The sequence below is a fragment of the Cygnus olor genome, chromosome 18 (assembly GCF_009769625.2).
Source record: "Cygnus olor isolate bCygOlo1 chromosome 18, bCygOlo1.pri.v2, whole genome shotgun sequence".
NCBI classification, from domain to species: Eukaryota; Metazoa; Chordata; class Aves; order Anseriformes; family Anatidae; genus Cygnus; species Cygnus olor.
This window is the reverse complement of record NC_049186.1, coordinates 12,932,186-12,958,686: the sequence shown is the minus strand read 5'-3', so window position 1 is coordinate 12,958,686 and position 26,501 is coordinate 12,932,186. Positions and strand designations below refer to the sequence as shown.

Here is a 26,501-nt window from a genome sequence, read left to right as displayed (position 1 = left end):
AATTAATCAGCAACAGAGAAACAAAACAAAAATGGCAAGTTTCAGATCATTCAAGAAATGGCATTGTAGACTGGTCTTTTAAAAGGAGTAGTAGGTGCAAAAAAGATCTGCCAGTATTTGCAATGAAACAGTACATTCAGGAAAAACATGTATTTTTAGCTCTAAATAAAAAAGTAAGCTTAGATCCAACAGATCCCTTTCAATCTCATGTTCAGCTGTAGATCTTTTTCCTTGTTTGCACTTAATTCCAGATAACTCATTTACTAGCGTAAATTTTGGTGAAATATTTGATCATATAATTAAAATTTAGCACAACTATTTGAAAGCTCTCTCTTATACCTCAACAGTTTGAACCTCTTTATACATACTTTTTTTTTTTTTTTTGAGAGTCATCAAGGTATCTCAGGAACAGCTGCTGAACAAAACAACTACAGGCTTACTTCACCAATTGTACCCAGAACTGTCAGCCAGTACATCACATTCAAAGATGCTCTGAAAGTGTTACTCAGAATTTGAAAAACAAACATGAAATTAACCTGCTCCATTTCTTCTTTGTGTACCAATTTCTGATTCACACCAATTCTTGCCTCTTTATGAAATTAAATTCCAACTGCACTTAAAGCATTGCATTGCATGCAGCTAGTTCTTGGTAAGATTCACCAGCTTAAATAAGAAGCCAAATGATATCAGTTTCATGTGCAACTTGCCTTTATTTTTATCCCTGGCTGCAAGGGAAAAAAAGGATTACAAGCATCAGCAAATTTGGAAATGATGTCTTTTTTGAGGGGGCTGAATTCCAGTAACCCCCAACCAAATGACCCTACATTTGTACCACTAACTATTCCAGACCCACAAGTGGCAGAGCAATTTTCAGGCCAATCTGTGTATACATGAGGATTTCAGAGGCCTTGTGGGGGAGGGCGGGAGGAGGTGGAATAGCTCTAAGTAAGAAGTTCAGCTCAGTCTTGGCTATAGTGAAAAGTAAGCTGTCCCAGAGTTTCACGGAATACTTGTAAAGTTTAAAAGAAAGTTGTGATCCTCTTGAAAATAAATACATTAATGAAATTAATTTCTTTAAGGACACATTGACAGCAAAATGGTGTTGTGATAGGGAGACAAACGTTACCTTAACCCAAGTTTTTAGTTCAGAACTGGAATTTAAGTACAATGAAGTCATGAATATTCAACAGCAAGCTACTTGAACAGTGTCTTCCTATAGTTCTTCCCTCTCTTCGTGTGTGTCCCAAACATTCTCACATCTTGCTTTGTGGTTAAGCTTAATTTTACATTATTTCCATTTGGGTAATCTCTCAAAGTTGGTCTTTTCTGATGAGGTCTAATAAAAGTTTAATGCTGTTTCTTAAAATACATGGCTTTTCTTACTGGCTGAAAAAGCTAGTAGCTGCTAATGATATCATAAAATCAGAATGGTTTGGAAGGGATCTTAAATATCATCTAATTCCAAGCCCCCAGCCATGGGCAGGGACACCTTCCACTAGACCAGGTTGCCTAATGCCCTGCCCAACCTGGTCTCACACACTTCCAGGGATGGGACATCAACAGCTTCTCTGGGCAACCTGTTTCAGTTCTTCACCACCCTCATAGCGAAGAATTTCTTCCTAATGTCTGATCTAAGCCTACCCTCTTTTAGTTTAAAGCTATTACCCCTTGTCTTGTCACTACCTGCCTGATAAAGAGCTTCTCCCCAACTTTCCGGTAGCCCCCTTTAGGTACTGGAAGGCCACTATAAGGTCTCCCTGGAGCCTTCTCTTCTCCAGGCTGAACAACCCCAGCTCTCTCAGCCTCTCGTCATAAGAGAGGTGCTCCAGCACTCTGATCATCCTTGTGGCCCTCCTCTGGACCTCCTCCAACAGGTCCCTGTCCTTCTTACTTTGGGGGCCCCAGAGCTTAACACAGTACTCCAGGTGGGGTCTCATGAGAGCAGAACAGAGGGAGAGAATTGCCTCCCTCGACCTGCTGGCCATGCTTCTTTTGATGCAGCCCAGCATACTCAATGGCCGTTATTCTCACAAAGCTGTATCATTGTGCTCATACATTTTGTCCATTAGAAGTTGTTAATTCCAGACATTTAATTCCTAGTAGTAAACGTGAAATCAGATCAAAACAGAAAGCAGGAGCTCACCACTGTTTTGGGCCTCTCACAAATCAAAACACATCTAATTATAGAGATTGTGGTTGCTCTTTAAGAAGAAGGGGGAAGAAAAGGAAGAAAAAGAGACAGTGTGTTAAGTGGCTTTGAGTAACTCTTTGAAATGCAGAAGGCAGAAAGAGACCTTTCTTTTAATCCTTTCCTTAGTGAGGGCCTGGCCCTCATTACCTTGAGGTTCTCAGATAACCTTACCACCATACAGGCATCACAGACATTTCATGATTAAATTTTCAAAATCCAAGTAAAACAATTATCTCATGCACAAATAGTCAACCAGTTCACACAAAAACATACATTCTGTCACAGAAACATGGGATAGCCCTTGAACTTAAACAGTATAAAGGGCAGAGATTTCCAGTGCTGATCATTAATTCAATAATTCCATACCCGGTAACTTACCTACAACCCTCTCCCCAGAAATCACAGCCATCAATAGGGGCACTGTGTTACTCTGCTCAGCAAAAGAATATGAAGCAAACTCAATCACCAGCAGAAAGGAAACTTACCTCTCACTCTGCAGTTGCGCCAAACGTTTCCGTACATCATCCACTGTGACTTCAAAAAAATCATCAGGAAGGTCTTCTAGGCCGGCAGGAAGTGGTTCTAGCAGGTCTAAGTGACATACAAGTGGCTCTCGTTCCAAAAGCTACAGAATAAAAACAGGCTTAGGTTAGTCTCAAATGCACTGCTTTGCTTATTCTGAAAGGTTCCTGAAAAAAGGACAGTGTTTGCAAACTGAACTACAATTACTAGTGTGGAATTCATGACCATATGAACAGAGACTGACTGTATCGAGGATGCCATTGTTTCGACTAGTTATTTCTTACAGTTGATAGAGCCTGTGGCACAATTTCTCCCAACAAGCAGCAGAAGCCTATATTGTTGGATGGGTCACACCCTAACCACTAGCTGCTCTCCTGTCTGTATAGGAAGACCAGGGTAACAACCTCAGCAGTCAGGTAATGTAAGGAGAGAGGACTCCCCTCCAGGATGGGCATGTGGAATCTTTTCACTGACATGACAGCACAATGATATTTTGGTAGTTACAACCTTGTTATAAGCATTCCTATCCTCAAATCATACTTTACCTCTCTACTCCACATTCTTACCACTCTACAGGCAGTACACAACTAATACAGGTGCTATTCTATGTACTACTGCTTATAAACTGCCCTTTTAAGTTGTTCATTTGCCATGTATTCCTGCCTGTCATCATGCTTTATGTTCTCTTGGCTTTGCATTCTCTTGCCACAGAACCAAGGGTACTAGGTCTCAATCCATTTCTCCTTACTCTAGAGAGCCATCCTTTGACCTCCTGAGTTCTCTGAACTGTGTCACTGCAGGTTTTCATTGTATGTTTCAGCTTTTTAACCTAGCTTCTGGCATGTATCCTGTGTCATCCAACACACAAAGCTCCCTTAGACAGCAAAACCCTTTTCAAAAAGAAATCAACCTTTGTTGTAGGCAAAGCAGACCGATGGTGGGGGAGCACTTCAGTGTATGCATTAGCTGCAATAAAGGTACTCATTACATTTATTGACAACTTTCCCCACACTACAGCTGCTGTGGATAGGCTGTTCAAACAGCACAGAGACCTCCAAGATACCCCTCTCACTTGTAAGGCACAGGCAGCCTGGCCACTCTGCTCCCCCTGCTTCCAAAGCCCATCGCTGGCAGTGGGATGTCATGACAGCAAACCTCTCAGCCCATTTGTGCCCTGTCCTATAACTGTGGCTGCAGTTTTACATATATCTGTATACATATACACACGTACATGAATACAGATACAATACAGATACACATACACAGAATCACATACACACACACTCTCCAAAACCATCAGACAGTGTTCACCATCTCTGAAGGGAGACTGACACTACGTATTCCTTCCATTTTAGAAGGGATTAGATACTGGCTACTATCCCTGACATCAAAAGAAGCAGCTGTGTCAGTATGCGAATATAAACCACAACAGGAGTCAAATACACAAAAGACAGTTACACCTACTGGACCTTGAACAATTCAAACTTTTTGAATTCCAGAGATTCGTAAATGCCCAAAGCTTGAAAACAGAATATTGTGCTACAGCCTATAGGATATGCAGGGGGGAAGGAGTCCACGAATGGAGAGCCCCACCAGAACAAAAATTTTGGTAGCTGATACAGCATTTCTTTATAGTCAGCTGCCAGCCTAACACAACCCTAGGTTCTATGAACAAACACACATATATTGCCTTATATATGGCAATATTAAGAGTATATATTGCCTTATATATTCTTTCCAATCCAAATGAGTGCCTAGATGTCCTCTCCTCCTGCCATCTGTTCCATCTATCCTCCCTTCCCCCAAGCGCAGGCCCCTTGGGAAGCAAAGGAGTCTCCCTCAATTGTCAAAAGAGAGGACACAAATTACAAGGCAATGTTCACTCTATTTGTGGGCACTAAAGGGTAATTTGAGAAATTAGAAGAGCGAGGTTGTATGGGTGGGACCCTTGGCTACATTTAGAAAGTTGAGCAGAGTCAGCTTTAACTAGAGGGTGAAGGACCCTGATTGCAGCTTTCCCTGCACTCAGGGGAGGAATGTCCAGGGCTGCATAATTCCCTGAGCTGCCTGCATGAAATGATCCTGAGCATACAGAGCCACCCTCTGGGAAAGAGCCTGTGGCACAACAGTCCTAACTGCTGCGAGCCGCTGGTCCGATAAGGGCAGATCAGTGTTAGAGGAGAATTAACCAGGCCTCCCAAATAATCAGGTATACTTCAGTCTCCTCCGACAGGCTTGTGTTTCATTTCACTCAGAACACACATACTGAACATAGACTTCTCCTTCCAAAGGAAAAAAAAGAAAAGACCAACCAGACATACCCTACAGCATGTGGTGAAAGGTGTTGCTGACATACAGTGGAATTACAAAGTCTGCATTAGCAAATCCTAAACTTATCATTTAGCACCAATGATAACAGCAGCAAGATTCCAAGTAGAAAGTGTCAATCACTGCCCAAACCATGGGAGCAGCTAAAGACAGCTTCAGCCCAGACAACAGAAATGATAACGTAGCAGAAGGTGGATGTATATCCCAGCCCACAGTGTTCAGCTGTCACCCCTTCTCGCTGTGCACTCACCATCCTAGGCTGCCTTAGAACTGCCATTCACCCCTCGCTTTCCAGACATCTTTGCTGAGACAACTGGCTCTGCACTGCAGATAGCACGTTGTGCCAGCAGGAACTTCCCCCTGTACAGTCACTCAGCCCAGCAGAACTACGCACACGCTGTGACACAGAACTACTTCTTCCTAGACAGAAACGCCCTGTTCTTGCCCTCCAAATTATATTCAGCCAAGATGTGCCTGTTTAATTCTCTGCAACATACCTATAGTGGCCCGGCACAGACACAGACTTAGGAGCTGAAATGTAGCTGTGTAGTTTTTTCTGTTCCCCAGCCAACGCTGAATGCTGACTATATTAGCTTCCAAACTGGCACATAACTTAGCTACCTCTTAACATGAAGGAACACACTTTCTTCTATACAGAAGAAAAAGCTTATCTGTTTACATCTAACTAGACTGCAAAAACACACAACTACAGTAAGAATTTCCTAATATTAGATTTTCAGCTAACCCCTAACAACAGTGAAAATTCTGGAGAGAGCTGTAACAATTGAGTTTTTGTGGAAAACAATGGAGGTGTTTTGAGCTTGTTTTTCAATGTTTCTGCAACTCAATTTCAGAATTACATGACAAGGTCTGATCAGAGAAGAGCAGCACAAGGTGTTGACTAGGCACTACTTTGCAATGAAAAGACATAACCATAATGCCTCTGAGGATGCAAAGTCTGCCACATCATATTACTCCTCCTGCCATGTATTTCACACTCAGTGGAACCAACCATAAATCTCACCTCCTTACAGACATAAGGAACACTTCAGAGAGAAAGAGGTTGTTCCACCAATTCCTTGCCCAGAGTCCAGCAATCAGAAAAAATCCCATTTCTTTATCCATTACCATCTACTCACTTAACTATTCCAATTCAGTATCTCCCAATCTAAGTACTCTCACTACAGCTTTGCTTTAAAGCCTCAGCAACAACACTGAAGTACAGGCAGAATCTGAAAGCTACCTTCCCATGGCTATTTACAAAAAGGACTCTACCAGGTAGACCAACTCACTTTCCAGTTCCAATCTGGTATTTTCAAGTGACAACAGGTAGCTAGCTCTCTCTTGTAATAAAAGATGGCCACCATAAGGGCAGTTTCTGCCTTTCACTATGTAACTTTGAAGGAAGGAAATCTATGCATTTTGCTGTCATCTTTCTGTCAGTAATACTTTTCAGAAGTCAAAGGTGCTGCATTACGGTTTGTCACCTTCCCGAAATATCAGTCCTTCGAAGTCTCTACTTCTACCAAAGCTGAGACATTACACGCTTTTCACCAGCAGGCTGAAGCCATCTATTCACAACAGTGTCTACCAGGCAATTGATGTAACTGCAGTCTATGCAATACAGCTAGGTGTTAGAAAGAATGCAATTCAGTCTAAGGTCACTATCCTGGCCCCAAGTAAGCAGGTAAGCTGAGGAAAACCCTTCTTTAATTTGAAGTATAGCGGCGGCTATTGTGCTTTCCACAGCAGTAAGCTCTCCCTGCAGACCTACCTCCTCCCCACCACCTCAGGGAGCTCTAATCTCCAGGGGAATCTGGTGTAAAGTTACCTTCTAATAATTAATGTTCTGACATCAAAGTCAGCATGCAGCTGTCTGTAAAGCATCTTTATCCTAAGAAATGAAGGGACGCCAGCACAGATTTTATCCAGCCTCTCTGCAGCTCCAAAAACCACACACAGGCAAAGCATTAATAGGAAGATTCTTTTACAAAAATGGACCTTTGATGTTTAAAAATAATTTGTTTTGTTTTGTTTTTTCCTCAGGACTGAAAAGGGACAAAAAGCAGATGCCATGTGGCTAGCCCTGCTCTGCTGTTGCTGCTGAGAGCAGAGGATGGCAGGAATGGAGGAGGGAACAAAATGTAATCAATCAGCAGCAAAAGCACCAGAGATCAAAGGGCTTGAAAGCAGCAGTCAAAATCACATGCTGTTTAACACAAGGGCAGACCCCCCCCAACAGAATCTGCAGCTGCTTCCAAAACTGTTCTCAAACTGGAAGGAAGGCTGGCTCCCGAAGTGCCTCTAAGTGGTTTGAACTGGACTGCAATTCTGAGAACGATGATGGATCACAAACAAGAGTCCCTAGGCCACCATGGTTCAGCTCTGCGACCATCAGCACAACTTCACATTAAGCTGTAGCCAATAAAATTATAAAATTAGTTCTGTCTCTCCAGTCAGCGTATGGAGAAGTGCAGACAACAAAGCTGGTGAAAAATAACACCTAACACTTGCACCGTTCCTTCCTTCCTGTTCAGACAATTGAAACTCCTCCTTTACAAATCATTCATAGGTGAGAGTGTGATTGAAGCAAGCAATGCATTACAGTGGACAAATCACCCAGCCTACTGTTCAGGACTCCACACTCAGAGTCTGTTCCAGAAGGTTAAACAACACTGATTAAATGGACCCAAACATGTTTCTAATATACTAAAACATTCACCACTGGGTTGGCAAGGCCTCTTTCTGCTACGTTTGTAACTGCTCCAGAGTCTTTCCAGGGTCTGGCTTCTCCACCTAAACGATTCAGAAACTCATGAAGAATGGACTGCAACCACAAAGAAGTCAACCAAGGCAGAATCTCTACATCAGTGAGAGGGCATACACACAGCCTTCTTAAATTCCTCCTGGACTGAGTGCCCTTGGAACCTTATCAGGCATCTTTTCTTCCTGCATATGGCTTTCCTTTGTTTGATCCCTTGGCTGGATCAGAACCAAAGATAAACACCAAACTCCAACTCTAGGAGGTACTAAAAACTGGGAAATAGAGGAGATCCCTGAAGATTAAATCCAGCCCTGGTGAAGTGTGCAGTGAAGGGACAAGGGATGGAGCTGGTCACAGAGAACCCGGGACATGAAACTCCCAACACACAAATTCACAACTTAACAAGGATACATCATTAACATCTCTGGTACTTTCTTCTATGCTACTTGTCAGACATATCCATCCTTGCTGAGGGCATTCAATTTCATATAGCTGACCTACAGAAAGTATATTTGACATTATTCAAAGACATCCTGTAACAACAATATAGCACTTGAGCCATCAGTTCTGGTATCTACATATGGGTTAAAGCATTTTTAATTTTAACTGATTTATTTTTAATTTGGAGACACCAACAATGCAGATACACAATTTGTCTTTCTCGGGAAAAGGGTTAAAGAGAGGTAGACTTTATTTAAGAAGCAAGATATTTTAAAGTAAGACAGAATATACTTTTATATGCAAGCAGAAGTAGGGAAAAGGAAGGAAAGGTTTCTGTATCACCTGCAATACTAAGAAAATTAAGACTCACAGAAGGAATGGCTAGACTGAAAGGAAGAGAAGATGCCCAGACCTCATTTTTCAAATAGCTAAATTTTGTCAAAAGCAATGCAACTGTAGCTGAAAAATTCCTTTCCTACATCTGTGGGCCTTACAATCCACTGCGCGTCACCAACACTTAAACGGTAAGTTGGAGTGACCACAGGCAGAAGGAACTGAGGAAGCAGATGTTAACAACCACCAGCATTGGATGCTGCTTTTACAATTGCTTTACTATGAAGTTCAGTGTTCCAGAGAACATCTTAGATGAGAAATAGAGTACACCTTACAACCTAAGAGTTAGAAACTCTGTCTTCTCAGATCTTAGAAGTATGTGATCAAGTTGCAGCAAATCTGTTAAGACCACTTCTCCTCCTAGGACATAAACCTGCAATGAGCTAGAAAGGTTATCCCTTCCCATGTGGAAAACTCTATCAGACTTGCATCTCCCAGATCATTCAGAGGGCAAGTCAGTCACAACAAGCAGCAAGCACTTTCTTAGTAATAGAAAACAGAAGTCTGGACAAACTCTGCTCACCTTTAGAAAAATTACATAGTAGATAGCAACTAAAAAAAAAAAAGCCAAGCTCCCAGGGCTCAGGTGACAAGTGGGCATTTTTTAAAGACGTTTAGCTTTTCATGAAATTTGACGCAGAAATTGAAGCTCTTCTGGGCTGTTTCTAATGCACTTGTGTTGCTTGCGTTAGAACCAATCACCAAGGATATCTCAAGGTTCAAAGCTTTGCTTGCCTCTGAACAGTGCACAAATTCATAAATTCCTATCTTTCATATATCCTACAGTAAACAGAACAAAATGCAAGTTACTGAACTTACTTGGCAGAACTATATGTCACCAAGGCATCCAATGCTAAATTGTGGGGAGGAGAGGGAAGAACCACACGACATCTCAAATACGGAAACATCTTTCTACACTTAGGGCAAGACACGATACAAAGCCCTCACTGCAAACAAATTTTACCTTACCTGCTCTTGCTCATTCTGCAGCTCATGGCTGTTCTTAGACTTCTTTGGCTCAGAAGGGCCTCCAGGGCTAGAAAAAGTTGCTGGCAGCTTTGAAGATGGCTTATCTAACCCAAGAGGTGGTGTAGCCACAGAAGTGTCCCCCAGACGTTGTCCACCTCCAAAAAAAGGGACGAATGGGGTAGACTTGGGCTCTGAGGGAGGAGACAGCTCCTCCACACTGGCATTAGGTTCTCTAATCAAGCCTTGATTGTCTGTGCAACAGTTTAAAGACAAGGCCACATCCTTGTGGTACAAGTCCTTTGGGAACGTGTGCATTTGAGGTAAGGGCACATTCTCTGCTCCTCTGATAGAGCCTGGCCTCACCATTGGCTCATTACACTGTGTCATGGCATCTGCAGCTTCCTCCCGACCAGACAAACTGCATTTCTTCATGACAACCCTTAAAGACAACACCAAAAAAAAAAGATTATCATAAGTGCTGTCCTCCCAATTCTCAACATGACCAAGACACAAAGGAGACAGCTAGACCATAATTTAATAATCTGCTTCTTCCAGAGTTACAAAGAACAAGTTGCAGTTGCTCTGAAGTTAGGAGGAAGGAGGAAGCAAAACAGGAATTACCCTCCCCACAGGAAGAGAAGAAAATTGCCTTCCAGAGAAAAAAAAGAAGTCAGCTGTAAAACACTGTTTTTAATCATTCCCACCTTCTGTATATATTATAAAAAACTAGCTAGATGATCACAGAAAACCTGTCACTGACTACTCCCCACCTCATGATCCCAATCAGCAGGAGGCACTGCAGGGACTGGGAGCTAAAAAAAAATAACCAACCAAAAAAAAAAGAAAAGAAAGGGCACCCATAAAAGCCCTCCCCCCCACCAAAAAAAAAAAAGAAAAAAAAGAAAAGAAGCAAACAATTCCCTTCATTCTGTACATGACTGGTCAGTGCCAGCATCTGTAGCTGTGGGAAGCACATGTGGGCAGCAGTTTCAGATAAGCAGGCAAAGACAATTACCAAGCGCAGTGATGTTTGTCTTTTTGAATTATTTTCATGCATTTTTTTGGTACTTGAAACAAAACAAATTCACCACTAGAGTGAAAATGAAAAATAAAGAGCCCAAACTTTTCTCCTCCCAACCTGATGACGGCACTGCCTCCAGTCAGACCAAGTGACTTCAGTGTTGTCTTCTCTAGTTCATCTTTTCCTGAGATCTGTAACAAAAACAGAGGAAAAATATATATTAACTGTCTATCTGAGAGCATTTAAAGAGCTCTTTCTAGAGTGAAGCCTATATCAAGATAATCATCACACAGCACCAGAAACAACTCACAGCACACTCTTTCTGCAGTTGGAAATGAGACCTGAATACATCTGTATTCACCTGTTTGGCTTTCCCATATTCACTGCTTACTAAGGGATCTTCACTGAAGATGACCTATATATGCTTCTGTCCCATGTGTACATCCAAATCTGATTTAACCTCGGCAAAGCATTATTTTTATGTCAGCAGTTAAATCACAGGCAACATCTCTGAGCTAGAAGACAGCTGATTTCATTACATACACTTCCCATCTGCTTGTAATGACCCGTTCCAGAATAAAGACTATCTGTCCACAGAGGTCAGTGGGAAGTGAAGGGGACAGCTAGGGAGAACGAATTCCATAATACACACATACAAAATTTTAAACAAAACATTAACTGCAAAAGATCAAAACAGGGAGGAAAGCAAATATTTATTAAAATGAAACCACTGTTTTGACTCTTGAGCTTTAAAAGAAGTTGGAAAGAAAAACACAAACAAGTCATTGAGCTCATTTTATGGGCTCAGAAGTCTAAACGGCTCTGGGTTATGTTCCAAAAAAGCTTTTTTCCATACAGACTTGTCAGGCTTTCAAAAGACCAACATTTTTCTACTTCCCCTCTCAAGAAAGTTCAAAAGAAACACTTTCCAGGTTGGAAAGTGGAGCTAAGTTTTCCTTATATTTTAGGGACAGAAGAAGAGACGGTTAAGAAGGTTTTGATGACTTACCTCATCTCGCATGTAAATACAGACTGGACAGAATTCACCGTGTTGTTCCATAAACTCCCTGCAATAAACAGCAAAATACTGCAGCATCTGTAGAGCAGCCTATCCCTTCCAAAACCAACGTAGAGAAATAGTAAGAAGCAAAATTAGCTAGCATCACTCTCCTCCCTGTTACTCCAGCAACAGCCGCTACACACTTCACAGAATCGGTATTAGAAATTAAGTAAAGAATTTGCTCCAGTATATTCACTGTTCCTTAAACACAGCTCCTGGCAAGTTGAAAAATAAAGGAGAAATAATTCAAGTAATTCTGAAATGAGTCAATTTTACAAGATAAATTCAACACCATTCTTAGTGTGCCTCAGTGCCCAATCTGTAACATGACTAGTACTTGCTCTTTTTAAACCCTTATCTAAGTTCAATAGTTTATTACTGTATAGACTGTACTTTCTTTAGGGAAGGGTCAGTTTCTTCCCATGTATGCACAGCAACAAAACAGAATGAAATACTGCTCTGAAGCAAATAATCTGAGAACAAAGAGGTTGTTTGTCTTAGTATAAGAAAGATTTAAAACAAACAACAACAACAAAAAACAGCAGAAGCTTTTAGATTTTAGAGACTAGGGACAATACAAAGCCAAAGAAAAGGCTGCTGCTCTAGAAAAAGTGAAGAAAAACATACAGGTGAGCATTCCAGTGAGGCAATGATGCAAGCTGATGACAGGCAGGAGGAAGATGATGCAGAGGAAGATATAAGCGAAGGATTCACAGCATAGGGAAGAGAGAGAACCAGTTCAGGGCTGTGAAGAAGACAGCCCCAAAGTGCTACTCTTAAAAAGATACTACTCTTCCCATTTTCCTCAAGATAAGCAATTCTGCGGCATTCAAGGAGAAGAGAAGCTTTATTACATATTCATTTGATCAAACATGGAAAGGAAAAAGACAATCACAATCTACCACAGCAAGTCTCAGTTTTCATCCGTCCAAGATCATTCATGCATTCAGCAGTGCCCACTGCGTGCAGAAACGTGCGTGTTCTTGCATCACTGAAATGTGAAGGCGTATATGGAAGATGACTCGGTTCCCTCAGTAATTCAGAATCCTATCAGAGATCAGTTATTCCAGTATCAACCTGGAGTTTTGTCACAAGCCTCTCTAAATTCTAATCAGGTAATTGCCACACACTCTCTGCATCTTTTCATTACTGGAGAAGCCACCACTGTAAGCATTAACAAGACCCTGACCAGAATTTTGGACAGGCAGCTGGTAAGTGCTTTAGTACTTAACTCTGGAATTGGAACAAAGTCTGGTTCCAATAGTATCAGCATTCAATCTAAGAAAGAATCATTGCAGATGCTAACCTCTACTACAGGAGTTGATTTGGCCCCAAGCCTACAATTAGGAGGGTACAGTCTACCCCTTTGATTTATACTGAGTGATCAGGCTCTGTAGTCTAGAATTGGTTTATGACTCCTCTCTTCCACTGTAGGTAAGAATCATTTGATGCCATTGGGAACATCATGGCAGAAGTGAACCATGTGCCCTACCTTGAGGTATCTCCCAGCTTCACTATGGAGGATTTAATTTGTGCAGAAAACAATTTAGAGAACTGAAAGAATGATTAAAGATGGAAGGATTGTGTTGTTTTTTTTCTCCCGTCATTAAACAAGAAGCTGCGAAGTAGATTTTCCACTTAACAACTGACACAGCTTTAACCAAAAAAAAGCCTCTTCTTGTAATCTGTATTCTTTCCAAATCCAATTCTCCCCCTCAGGAACAAAAAATAACAAGCATTAATAATGTATTATCTTGTGGGAGGAAAAAAAACAGCACACCAAACATAAGCGTTGATGACGGATTATTCTGTGGGAGGAAAACCAGCACAACAAATAGTGATTCAGCACAGAATGCTCATCCAAATAAATATAAACAACAATTATATTCAGCCATCCAAGATTAAAAAAAAAAAAAAGAAAAAAGCAATGTATAAAACTTGAACCCCTAGCATTCAACCTGCAATCAGAAAGGCAAAGCAGTGTGCCAGGGAACTGAAGAAATTAAAATTGAATGGGTTAACATAAAATAGGAAAATACTAAATGTTAAAGGTTAATTTTCTTTATTATCTGCTTCTCTAAACAGCAGACTACACTGGATCTAGACCACCAAGCTCTCTCCTATGCCTCACCCCACCAGGAAACACTCAACGCAACTCCTATGACTAACAGAATCCACCTCTCTACAAACCAGCTAATGAAATCCACCTGACAGTCACATCCTTGCTCATCTCCTGAGACCTCGAACAAAAGAGGCCGAATTAGTCACTGACTCAACTTGTCATTTTATGTGCTATTACACCTGTGTTACTACTAAATTCAAACAGAACTTTGCAAATGACTTATTTAGAGCGTTATGTAAATTCTCGCACTTAACTGTCTCCTCAGTTATTTGATTCTAGTGATTGCAGTACACTTGACAGAAAAAAGCAAAATCTACAAGGCCCTGGAAGCCTGAAAGCACTCCAGTATTTCCCTCTAGAAATCAGAAGTTTTAGAAAGATCTATTTCAATCATTTCTCTGCACTGTTTGCAATTCTGCAAAAGCAGTCACAGACACACATTCTCTTAAATATGCTTATAAAACATTCATCTACTAGGTGTCCAGGTGTCACAAAATTTAAGTAGGAACTCAGACCAATTACATCTATCACATTACTCATACCTATCACCTGTACCTTCAGGGACGCAGAATCACAGAATGGTTGAGGACAAAAGAGGCTTCTGGAGGTCTTCTGGTCTAACACCCCTGCTCAAGCTGCACAGGGGCCCCAGCACATCCTGTTGTCTGGGATTGTTCCTCCCCCGGTGCAGGACTTTGCACATTTCCTTGCTGTACTTCATGAGGTTTTTGTCAGTCCCTTTCTCCAGCCTGTCCAGGTCCTTCTGGATGGCAGCATGACTCTGGGAAATCCATCATACTCCCCAGCTTCGTGTCATTTGCACACTTGCTTAGAGTGCACTATACTTCATTGCCCAGATCATTAATCAAGATGTTTAACAGGACTGGACCCTCCACTGAGCCCTGGAGCATTCTACTTATTACTGGCCTCCAACTAGATTTTGTACCACTGACAACTACCTTCTGGACCTGTCTGACTCATTCTCTACCTCGTGCTTTAATTTGCGAGCATCATACCTGAGGGGTGGAACAGGGAAAGCCTGTAAGAAAAGGGAATCAGTGATCGAGCCTGGGTTCCTTCTGACTTTTCCTACAAAGGAGTTAAATGAATCGAGTTCGTTATTTAAAACATCCTGCTTTCAGCATCATGTACATGTTTAAATTACAATATTCCCAGACACAAAGTTATCTCCCAGATTTATGAAGGAAAAGGATCACTTAAGCAGTAGCCAAAATCCATTCAGTCAACCAAGTGACTCTGAAGTGTCACTTCCTGAAGTGACTCTGCACATTACGGACTATGTCTGTGCTGTGGCCACGCTGACTACTGTTGTTAGAGAAGTTTCTACTTGGTAGCTGTTAAGACCACAAGTAGGCATGCAATAAACCCAACACAAAGGTGATTATTTATAACCATTATTACAGAAAGACCATCTTAAGACAGGAATAAGATTCTCTATCCAGGTAAGAAGGACGTAAAATAACCCTTAGCACACTATCAATCTGCGTGCACAGCAGAAGATGAGTCTGTGTACCCAAACACAACATACTATTTTCAATGCAGTGGTTCCTATAATCTTAAGTATCGTCATAATGTTCAATTGGAGTTACATAACAACATTAGCTTTGTCAATACCTTATGCAGTCTCTCTATTTTGTCCAAAATAGATCACAGATTAGCAGCTCAGAAGAATATATATACAATCGATGTTTTGCATAATATTTTAACATGCATCTCGTTAGCCCAGTACAAAGTGACAAGAAAAAATGATCAGGGAAGGAGTCAGTGAGACTATAGAGCAGAAAAACAAAAGGATATAGCCATTATGTTCTAGAAAAATTCATCAAGGACATTTACATTTAGACTAAAAATGCAGCTTCAATGAAATATAAGTGAAGTAGCTGGAATCAGGAGTCACTCAGAATTGAACACACCATCTGGAAAACAATACTCAATCCTTAAGTAATCCTCAAGAGCAAGAGCACATCAAAGAGTTCCAGATGGAGGATGTGGGAGAGCAAACCTGTTAAGCACAGGCCAGAATTCAGATTTCTGCTTTAATTATAACAGTCTATCTCCAGCCTTGATCTAAAGGTTAAAACTTAAGCCTTTCTAAATAAAGTATGCAACAGCATGATAATACGGGACAAGGCAAGTCACAACAAAACTGACAAGCTCCACTTGCTAGACTCAATAAATCCAAATAAAGCAACCTGTAAAACCAGTCCTGAGGGATGGGTCTCATTCAGGGAAGTAAGGGGCTGAGAACTCTGAGAACTACTATGGGACCAGCTGCAACAGATCAGAATGGTTTCAGTACTGAGGTATCTTTTTTATTTTTTTTGGGGGGGGGGGGGGGAATACACTTCTCCAAGCCAATGCATCAAATGCTACCATGCAGGAAGTGACAGACAAACCCAGAGCATCCTAGCTATTACATTCAATCTTCAGATTATGAAAAACAATTACCCTTCTAGATGAATGATCAAAAAAAAAAATAGGTTGCCACCATGTGCAGTACTGCAATCAGTTATACTCTGTCAAGGATAGAAAGCCATATACAATGCTCCGTAGGAATCAATCTGTAGCAGATGAACAACCATTTGCACCAGTATGACTATTCCTACGTGACCCCTCGTCTGCTGTTACTCAGACACTGGAGTAATTGAAACTACTGCCAAAGTTGGGTGGAAAGCTGCTTCCATTATTCCAGGCATCCTCCCATACAGCAGGAAGATCCTACCTGAAGCTGTTTTTATAAATCCTGCAACTGCTAGTGTATTCAAAGCAATGGCAGCAAAACATCAGCATATAGGACACATCTCAGGCTATCACAAACCTCTGAGTAACTCAACTCAAGAAGCATTTTGCAGCTGTCACTTCTGCTTCCAATCCTATTTAAAAAAAAAAAAGACTGGGTGAGCTTTGCTTACACTCTGGCAAGGAAGGCAAACCTTGCCAGAGTACTGTGCTAGATAACGCATGTCCACGCTGTGATCCTTGAGCTTTACCTTGTAACTCAAGACCCAGGCTCCTACCTCCCCTACTCCTTTTGCAGCAGTAACTAAGCTCCAAAGGCTAACATTTGATGAGGAAAGAGGAAGGAGGAGAATAAAACAAACAAACAAACCCTTGTCTCCTAACTGGAAGTTTGGAGCAAAATAGCACCTAAGAGACTACCTTTAGAGCACCATAACAGGCTATGTGGGCTCAGACTTTTCCAGACAACCCAGTAGGGCTAGTCATACCTACCTTATTTTAAATGTTTTTGCTTCCAATCAGGATCACCTATAGAAATCCCTGACAAAAATGCACAAAAAATAAAGGACTGCTGAGACATGGAGGAAACAGTTCAGACTCTTTATAGGTTGCAGTTTCTCCCTGAAATCACAGAAAAGGGCAGACAAAAGCAGCCCACAGTAATGAAGTTTAAACCTCATGTTGCCTATCATTAAAGGTGGATGATCACAATTTAGGAGGAGAAAAGCTGAGGGCACAATGGAATAAACATACATCCTTACCCAAGAGACCCATAAGAGAGCAAAACAATTTGACTTATATAACATAGCTCCATTCACCTTCCCAAAATTTCTTTCCATGTCAATCCAAGGACCCATTTGATTAAACAGCCTTTTGAAAATATATGAAAAATATCTGAACTTAATGAATAACACCACAAAAGCAGCAGAGAGTCATAGCCATTGTCAAAATTGTCTTCCAGTGTCCAGACTGCAATCACTTCTATGTAAAAGTCAACAAAGCTGCTGAAGCTGACACAGAAGTAACAGTGGAAGACTGAAACGCAACAGTTCTCCCAGGCCTGATGCTAAAAGGGTATAAAACACTTGTGCCCTCAACCAAGTCTGTGCAGAACAGACTCCAAGCAAAGATCCCTGGGAGACTTATTTTTGTATAACTCTTGGAAGCCAGCAGGCTCCTCCTCCAGCTGCTGTTAATCCATTACATTCACTCACTGAGGCAAGCACACACATCAAACACACTGTCACTTCTTTGATGTGCTGTTCTTCAGAAGGGGAACGGCAGGCAGATTAGATTCCTTCATGTAGTGATCTGACAGGGCCTGTAAACATCTTGTGCAAGGACTGCCGCACACTGAGAGGAGGAGCAGATTTACAATAGCTTCCAGACCTTCTTCAGACCCAATTAGCCAAGATGGACGCTGGAGACCCGGGGGAAATTCCAGTGGATTTAGAATACTTCCCCTCACGCACTTACAGCAGCTGAGCATTCCAGGAAAACATCTTTGGTTGGAAATTCAAGGGAAGGATTCAGCAAAAGTCAACAACTAGTTGACTAGTCAGTCAACTGCATCCATACACACTGGAAAGCATCACAACCCCTGAAATCTATATGGATGGATACAGGTCCAGATTGTTATGCAAGTCACACACAGCATCTTTGCTGCTTGTTGACTTTAATCAAAAGTCTACAAAGTCCATCCAAACATCTAAGCTCAGCTTCCAGAGGGCAGAAAAGAACAGCTGTGTCTTGTGAACTGAAGTTAATAACACTTAGCACAGATTGGCAGTTATAATCCTAAGAAGAGCAGTATGTATATTGACTAGTAGTGTTACAATGTACTGTGACAAATAAAACCTCCACCAGTCTAGCACTTTCCCAACTGCAACAGGCACTTTTCTCCCAGAGGGCACGAAGTATGTAATAAGGCACAAGAAAGGCCTTAAAACACCCCAAAGATATACCCAGGTTTTGTTTCTCCGTTCCCCTCTTGTCTACCTCTTTCCTACTCCAAAAAAAAAATCTGAATCTGTCTGGTATTTACATGAAGACTGTCCTTTTCAATTTAAGAGTTAAATGCCACACAGCAGATCTTCTGATGATACAAAATTTTAAGTAAAAAAAACAGGGAAAATATTATTTTTCAGCCGAATCAGCTACGTAAGCCAATTCCCCACAAAGCTGCACAAATACCACAAGCGGAGTTAGACAGGAGCGTGGGAAGTGAGCAGTAACTGTTCAATCCACTGCTGCTACTCAGAAGATGTTTTTGACCCGCTTCTACACCCCCCACCCCCACCCCCCCCACACACACCATGATCCTAACTCCCTTCCTTGGGCCAACACCAGGCACTCTTTTGATCTTGGTACGGGCCATTCAGGGAGCCAAGCTGGCTGAAAACAAACAGCACATCCCTGGGAGGCACAACAGCTCCAGAGCAACTCAAGCTACACAACTCAACCGTGTTACCCTGACTTAGCGAGGTAAGTTCGACCAATTCAAAGTCAGAACTGTGTTTCTTAGGCTATTCCAATTGCAGTACATAATAAGCAACTTTAAACTTCATTTATTAGTTTATGCTAGTACAGTAGTCCAACGCTAACACATACCCATAACTGGTCAATTGCTCCAGCCCAGATTACAAATGGCAATCCATGACTTTGCATCCTCTAAGCGTACGCTGAAAAAGTGAGCTTATCTGAAATGTTACTGCACTGTCACCTGTCCCTCCCCAGTGACCATTTATTTCATAGCTTTTCTAGCACCATAGCCTTGGAGACTTCAGAAGTTTTCGCACAGATCACCACTATCTCTGTAGATTGATGAGTATGTAAGTGTTCTGAGAAATTAACAAAAACAGTTCCTAGCTGCACAATACAGCATCTGTACAGAGGAGCAAGAGGATTGAGTGCAACAGAAGCAAGTTTAGTCACATTAGAAAAAGTGCAGAGCAACTGGCAGAAGGTGAGGAATACAAGAGAAAGAGCAAGCTAGAAACACAACATCTGAAAAGACACTTTATCAAGAGACAGGTAAACCAACAACAACAGAAAAAAAAATAAACTTGGAAATTCTGTTCAGAGTAGAATGGCTGTCACAGCTTCAAGGCTCCATCTTCCAAGCCATGAAAAAAATAAAAACTGTCTACAGAGAAAAGTTTCTTAGCTTGACATTTCAAAACAATACAGCATTTTAAAGTCAAAGCTAGAGACAAAGGAAAACAACGAACATAGACCAGACTCAAATAATAAGATTTCTAACCCACATATATATTTAATAAATGTAAGACCAAATATTTTTCCATTTAAATAGGAGTTAATCAGTCTTTTGAAGATTCTACATTAGCCTGCTGAGAACTACAGATTTCCTTGAAGATCTACACAAGTCCCAAAAGCAACAGCAACTTGCTTAAGAACCCCCTCCACCACATGAAACCACAACACAAAAATATTAGTGATGAAGATAATCTAGGCTAACTTCTCAGCTCTGGCAGTAACTTGACTTCAAATAAGTTTGTATAAAAGAACGATGCAGCAATACATCCAGGTATATAGTTTCTTTCTGGCCTTTGCAGTTTGTTACCACTTTATGCCCTGAACCACAACTGCAAGTCCAGTATTAAAAAAATAGCAACAAAACAATGGATTGTCAAATATGAAACAGCAAAGAAAAGGCAAACGTCTGTGTTATAAAGGAAAAAAATGCAATGAAATGCAAATTCTACAAATCCGCATGATTTAGTTGGATCACTGTGTGGTGATGTTGGCTGGGATAGAGTTATTGTCTTCATGGTTGTTTCTATGGTGCTACATTTTGCATTTGTGATGAAGGTAGTGTTGATAACACACTGATGTTTTAGTTGTTGATGAACAGTGCTTACACAGAGTTGAAGTCTTTTCTTTTTCTCATAATGCCATGCCAGCAAGGAGGCCAGAGGTGCACAAGAAGCTGGGAGGGGACAATCTGCACAGCTGACTCAAACTGGCAAAAAGGATATCCCATACCATGTGGCACTGTATTCCACAAGCTGGGGGAAAGCTTACCATGGATGCTGTTGTTTGGGGACTGGGTGGGAATCAGTCAGCTGGTGGTGAGCAATTGTGTTTTGCATCATGCTCCCTCCCCCCCCCCCCTTTTTTTTTTTAAGTGATTTAAAAAAAAAAAACTGAACTCTTTATCCCAACCCATGAGTTTTCTACCTTCTGGCCTTCTGATTCCCTTGCTCCATCCCACTAGGGAACAAGGGGGAGAGAGCAAGATGCTGTGCAGTGCTTAGGTGCCTACTGGGGTTAAACCATAACACACTGTAACAACAACTAAATACTGTCATACATAGACCCATCCAAACAAGTATTTTTTTTCCACTGTGTTGCTCACCTGGTCTTTGCAAAATGGTTCAGAAGTTCCCACAAAGTCTGTTGACAGAGAAAGGTATCTTGCAAACGGGAGCCGTCATCTAACTGTAATGCAATCCGAACCTATAGGAAAAACACAGTAAATACTTAAATTCAATGAAAATTTATTCACTACAACTTTCTTCAGTATTTCTACAATCTTTAGAACCTGCTAACCAAAAATTGTGACTTTCTTCTAAACACTTGCTGCAAACTATTACATTAGATAAAAACCATGAGTATTTAATGATTGTTTTAGAAGTTAATATTTAGAATGGTTCTATTCTACCACGAATATTATAATTTTAGTTCTTTAGTAAATAGCTCTCTTTGGGCAATTCATTCAGTATCCTCTCACATCAGTGAAAAATTAACATGACTGTGCGACTTCAATTTAGAAAGATTTGCAGAATGAAATTAACAGCTTTGCTTTCAGAGTCCAAGCCCACAGTACACATTTAGCACTGCTAGAAAATAACCACTTTAATAATGTCACATGAATCTGTTGTATTCCTCTCAGCTGCACAACCTGTAATATATTCTCTTACAGTGAGAATGCATAGCATGATACTGGTTAATGTTACTATCTTTGCCTACAGAAACAGCGGGACAGCTGATTTTAGTTTTCAGATTTCAGTACAATTCAAACGTCCACCAACCTGACCAGCATCATTCTCCAGATTTCTCTAGACCTTACAACTCATTTCTCCATGAATTATCATCAAGAATTCTAGAGAACATCCATTTGATTATGAAATATTCTAAGACAAACTATACTCCTGGCTTCCCAATAATACTAGTGACTGTAAAAATAACAAAAAAGGGAGCCCTTATAAAAAAAAAATGCTCTTGATTCAGAAGACAGAAAAGAGGAGTCACATTATTCTTCAAATATTGCGGTGTCTGTGCAGACTGAAAAGCACGACTACAAGTTCACTACGGTTGATCTTCACTTCAATGACTGTATATCAACTCAGAGTCAAAGAGAAATCACAAATTCAGAAATTTTGAGGATGAGGTTTGGCTAGCCATCTTCAAAAGGGACTGGAGAATTTGAAATTTTAGCTTCAAAGACAAGAGGACAGTGTAGTGTTGAAAAGCACATTTCAGAGCTGCTTGACAGACTTTGAAGAAAGCATATTTGCGAGTGAGAGTCAGAAGATGCAGAGGAATAAAGGGAACTCAGACTAAAGCCTACAGTTTCCAGAGAAAGTAAGCAGGAATATGGAGGACCTTTTGAACAAGCAATTGGAAAAAATCTAACAGGAACAGGTGAGAACAAAACCTTGAGGTCAAAAGAGGATTTGTTTACAGAACGGTGTTCAACATCATTAAAAGCATCTGACAGGCTGAGAGGGGACAGAGTTACAACACTCATTCTGAGCTTCAGCTGTGAGAAAGTCACTGGGAACTTTGAAGAGAACAGTTTCAGCGCAAGTGTCAAATTCGCCTTTAAAGTCTAGGGTGAAATTTGAAAACTAGACAGTGACTGTAGCAAGTACATTTGGTAAACTTGGGAAGGGAAGGAAAGGGAAGAGAATAAACAGCTTGCCAAATGGCAACACAAACTTGTTTAATTTTTCCCCAATGTTTTGCTAGTAACCCATGTTTCAGCACAGCAAAACAAAAAACGGAGGAAGCCTTATGAGTTTTACACTGAATTCAGGACAAAATGAATGCTGGAATGATTACATCTCCTCTAGGAATCAGTAACACAGTCTGAGATCTGCTCTTCTAAACGTTCATTAGCTCCTTTAGCACTGTTCAGTTCATATACTGTTTAACAGTGTCAAAGGCAGTCATGTTCTCTGGGGAAAAAAAAAAAGATCTCAAGTAACATATCCCAGTTTTTAGAGGACTTTGATAAAAAATGCCATGTCCTGAACTGAAACACAGCCAGAGAAAGACCAATGCAAGAGTTCCAAATGACGTATCATCACAAGCAACTGAGAGGCTCTGTTTTACACTAGCTGAAACTTTACAGTAAGGGGCTTCACAGCTATATAAAATGAATTCCAATAGCCCTGACAGAATCGATGCAGCTTCATAAAGTACAATACCAACACAACATAAAGCTCTGTTGACTTAAGCATCGACATGCAAAAGAACTTCCCTGAGGCAGAACAAATAGCATACTTGCACATCCACACAGAGAAGCAACAAAAATGGTTCAGAACTATCTTTCTTAAGTTACTGAACACCTAACCAACTATTATCAAGTCTAAGAAGACTATATGTGCAACTTGCAGTTCACTAATGCTTCCTAGTCACCGAATTTTAACATGCAATTTCAGAGTGCATTAATCAAAAATGTCAAAAAATAATTCTGGATGTTCAATTATCAAGTTCTTAAACATCTGCATATGGTGATAGAAAAAAAAATGGGATTAGGCCTTTTCCAACTTATAATGTGAATGTCCACATTCATTAGCAGGTGCTCATGCAGCTTCTACATATTCTTCAGACAATTTCTACCAAAAATCCCCACGGCAACAAGAAAGCAACAAGGAACTTCCAAAATGAATACACTGAAGTCACAAGGAAAAAATCTAGCAGCTGAACAAGAGATTGAGGATAGTAGAGAACCTCAGATGTAATCTCTATCTTTTAGAGAATATTCAGACTTCTTTCCCAAGATGTCTACCTCTACATTTTCCCAATTATCTGATCTGTCTAAAGAAGAGTTTTAAAAAAATCCCTATTAGATAGAATCTAGTGTTTCTAGTCAACTGTGGTTGCTTGAATCCACAAAAATCAGCCTTATTCAAAAGCCTATGAAGGACATAAAACTAACACAACAACAAAAGCTTTCTTTCAATCTGTTTTAATTTGTCCCCACCAAAATCTGCATCCTTCCCCCAAGAAACAAAAATAGACACCACACACTCCAGTAATCTACAGTGTTTTCCCTGGAGGAATGTGTTTGTAATCTGCCACAACTCCTGCCAGTCCTTGCAGGACTGCAAATTGTGATCTGCTGGAGACAGGAATTTTTCTAATAAAGGAATCAGTGGCATCATCAACAACAAGCCAACAAAACTAAGTAGTTTCATACTACCATTAACATGACCTCCTGATTTCTTCCGTGCTGAACACAGGCCTTAGATTTTTCTCAGCTACAGCAGAGTGATGACAGCTGACATCACCATTCCGTAAGAATCCAGCCCTGAAATTCAGACTGCCAGTTGCATCAGTTTTTTGGGCAACAGTTCTAAGCTAAGTATGTCACAGAAGTCACATTCAGTCCATTAGAAAAAGTCTTTCTAAAAATCCCAGCCTCTATATAAAATAATAGGAGATAATAAAATAATAGGAGATAATTGGCACTGGCCTAAGTTTACAAACATATAAGCAAAATGTCAATAACTTTATCATTAGAACTGTACTGATAGCACCCCTAGATCACCTGCCATTACATCATTTTTACCACATAAAACGTTTATGCTCATTAACATTTACGCATTGTTTTAAAAGTTCTGCCTCCAGCTGTTAGAATGACATGCATTAAAAGATTTAATCTCCTAAACTTGACAATAATTCCTACAGAACAAAGCATCCGTAAGTCCTTTGCAAATAATAATAAATAGGAACATTAGACCAATGCTAAACACAGCACATGTCAGACAAAACTATAAAGCTGTGTGAACATATCATGAATTCTTTAAGAATTTCAGATTTTAGTTGAAGCTCAGAAGCAAGCTACAGGAACAGAAATAGAAATTAGGAAAGGGAACTAACTCAACTGCTGAGCAAAGTCATCGGTGATCTTTAACATCTTATACATTTACATCTATTAAGTTTTCCAGCTCCCTAAAAGATCCCCTCACCCTCCAACACATAGCTGGAATTCCACCACCATACGGACCGGACCGTAAGCAAAGACTTCCAGCTCCTAATTTCCTACTTCCATTTTTCCACCACGCCTCCACTATTCTTCAGGTGGTCTTCCACTCGTGCATTTTGATCAAGCCTGAACATGCTCCTGCTCATTAGACATGACAAGATCATATCCAGCAGGTCTGAAAAACTCAACAAATCAGGTCACGCTGTGAAATGAACATACCGTATTTCCAATTCCCACTTTGTTGCACGAGACTGGCACCATCTCCAGCTTGGCATTGTTGGGTAGTCTGGCAAATCTCCACTGTAAAGAGAGATCCAACACACTTCTCTGAAACCTGAAGAAGAATACAGTAAATGAAGACACCAGGAACCATCATATGCCACCTTCAGATCACTTTAGGGACTGGCAACAGTGCAACATCCCGGTCTGAAGCAAGAGAATTCTCCACAGGCTGGTTAGAAGCCACAGAGTAGGATGATACTGCCTATCGAAAAAGCTAAAGGTTGTAGAGGTCACAGATAAAACCTTCAAATTGTATTCCTACTCAGGTTTTAAGAGATAAACAACAATTGAATACCTATTCACATGCTGCATTCAACACTAAATAAAAATGTGTTTTACTGCCAGTGAGATGAATAATCTCTTGATTTTTATACTGTAAAAGTATATAGTCAAAACAGTAGGCAAGACAGAAGAGTCCCTATCAGTCTGTCAACTAGCAAAAGTGCGTGTGAGGCAGGGAAGGGAGTGTTTTCACAGAAGGTACACAGGATTTCAGCACGCGTCCCAAAAGTGAATGGAACTCAGCACTAGAAGAACCACAGAGCTTAATTAGAACAAAATAACTTTTCTAGAGAATAAACTTAACTGTACAGCACGGCCCTCTCTCCCCAGTGGTAACTGTGAACGATTTCCTCGTGTACTATCACACACCACCTACCTAGCTGTGGCAATGACTAAAACAAAGACCAGCCTCAGTAAACAGCTGAAGGACCCCTTGGGCCCCTCTAAGACCGTCCACCCGCCCGCCACGAGAACGCCCACGCCGAGCAGCAAGCGCTCCCACGCGTGTTTCACACGGGCCTTCCCGGCCGCCCTCGGGCGCCGAGGCGGGACGAGGCCACGCTCAGGGAACGGGGACAGGCGGGCGACAGGGCGCCCGCACGGCCGGGCTTCAGGCCGATGGCGCCGTCCGCAGCAGGGAGGGGAGAGGGGCCGGGGCCGGGGCCGGGGGCACCGTGCGGGCGCTGCGCCAACAGCGCGGCCCGGCGCGGGGGGAGCAGCCGCGGGCCGGCCCAGGCGGGGCCCGTCCCCCGGACAGCGCAGGGCAGGCTTCCGCCGGGCCCGGACACGGCGCCGGGACGGGGGCAGCGCAGCCGCCCGGCAGACCCCCGCGGTGAGACTCACTTCAGGCCGTACTCGCCGGGGCTGACGCCCTGCTTCCTGCAGACCTCCTCGAGAATCTGCGGAGAGAACAGGGGCGTCAGGGGCCGGCCCGCGGCCCCGCCGCCGGCCGCCCCCGCCCCGGACCCACCTGGAGCAGCACCGTGCCGGGCCCCACCCGCACCGTGACCCACCGCCCGCTGGGGGCCAGCACCGACACCGCGGCTCCCGCCCCGCCCGCCGCCGCCATCTTCCCGCCCGCCGCGGCGCTGGCTCCGCGCTGCCGGGGCGGGGCCGGGCCGCCCCCT

At 41.8% G+C, this 26,501-nt stretch overlaps 1 protein-coding gene across 19 annotated transcripts in view; it reads right to left on the bottom strand.

The window, feature by feature from the left end:
• The window catches only part of ASPSCR1 (ASPSCR1 tether for SLC2A4, UBX domain containing), a 53,946-nt gene that overhangs the window by 20,820 nt on the left and 6,625 nt on the right, over positions 1-26,501 (bottom strand). For 3 of the 19 annotated variants that reach the window (XM_040530376.1, XM_040530377.1, XM_040530379.1), the window contains exons 1-8: positions 26,345-26,494; positions 26,218-26,273; positions 25,030-25,144; positions 20,950-21,050; positions 11,639-11,696; positions 10,747-10,820; positions 9,609-10,047; positions 2,677-2,816 (exon numbers count right to left, since the gene is read on the bottom strand). In XM_040530376.1, coding sequence (XP_040386310.1) covers positions 2,677-2,816; positions 9,609-10,047; positions 10,747-10,820; positions 11,639-11,696; positions 20,950-21,050; positions 25,030-25,144; positions 26,218-26,273; positions 26,345-26,443 — 1,082 coding nt within the window. In that variant the 5' untranslated portion in view covers positions 26,444-26,494. Of the gene's footprint in view, positions 1-2,676; positions 2,817-9,608; positions 10,048-10,746; positions 10,821-11,638; positions 11,697-14,366; positions 14,754-20,949; positions 21,051-25,029; positions 25,145-26,217; positions 26,274-26,344; positions 26,495-26,501 lie in introns of those variants that run through there. The other 16 variants (XM_040530387.1, XM_040530395.1, XM_040530382.1 and 13 more) reach the window with 14 other exon arrangements.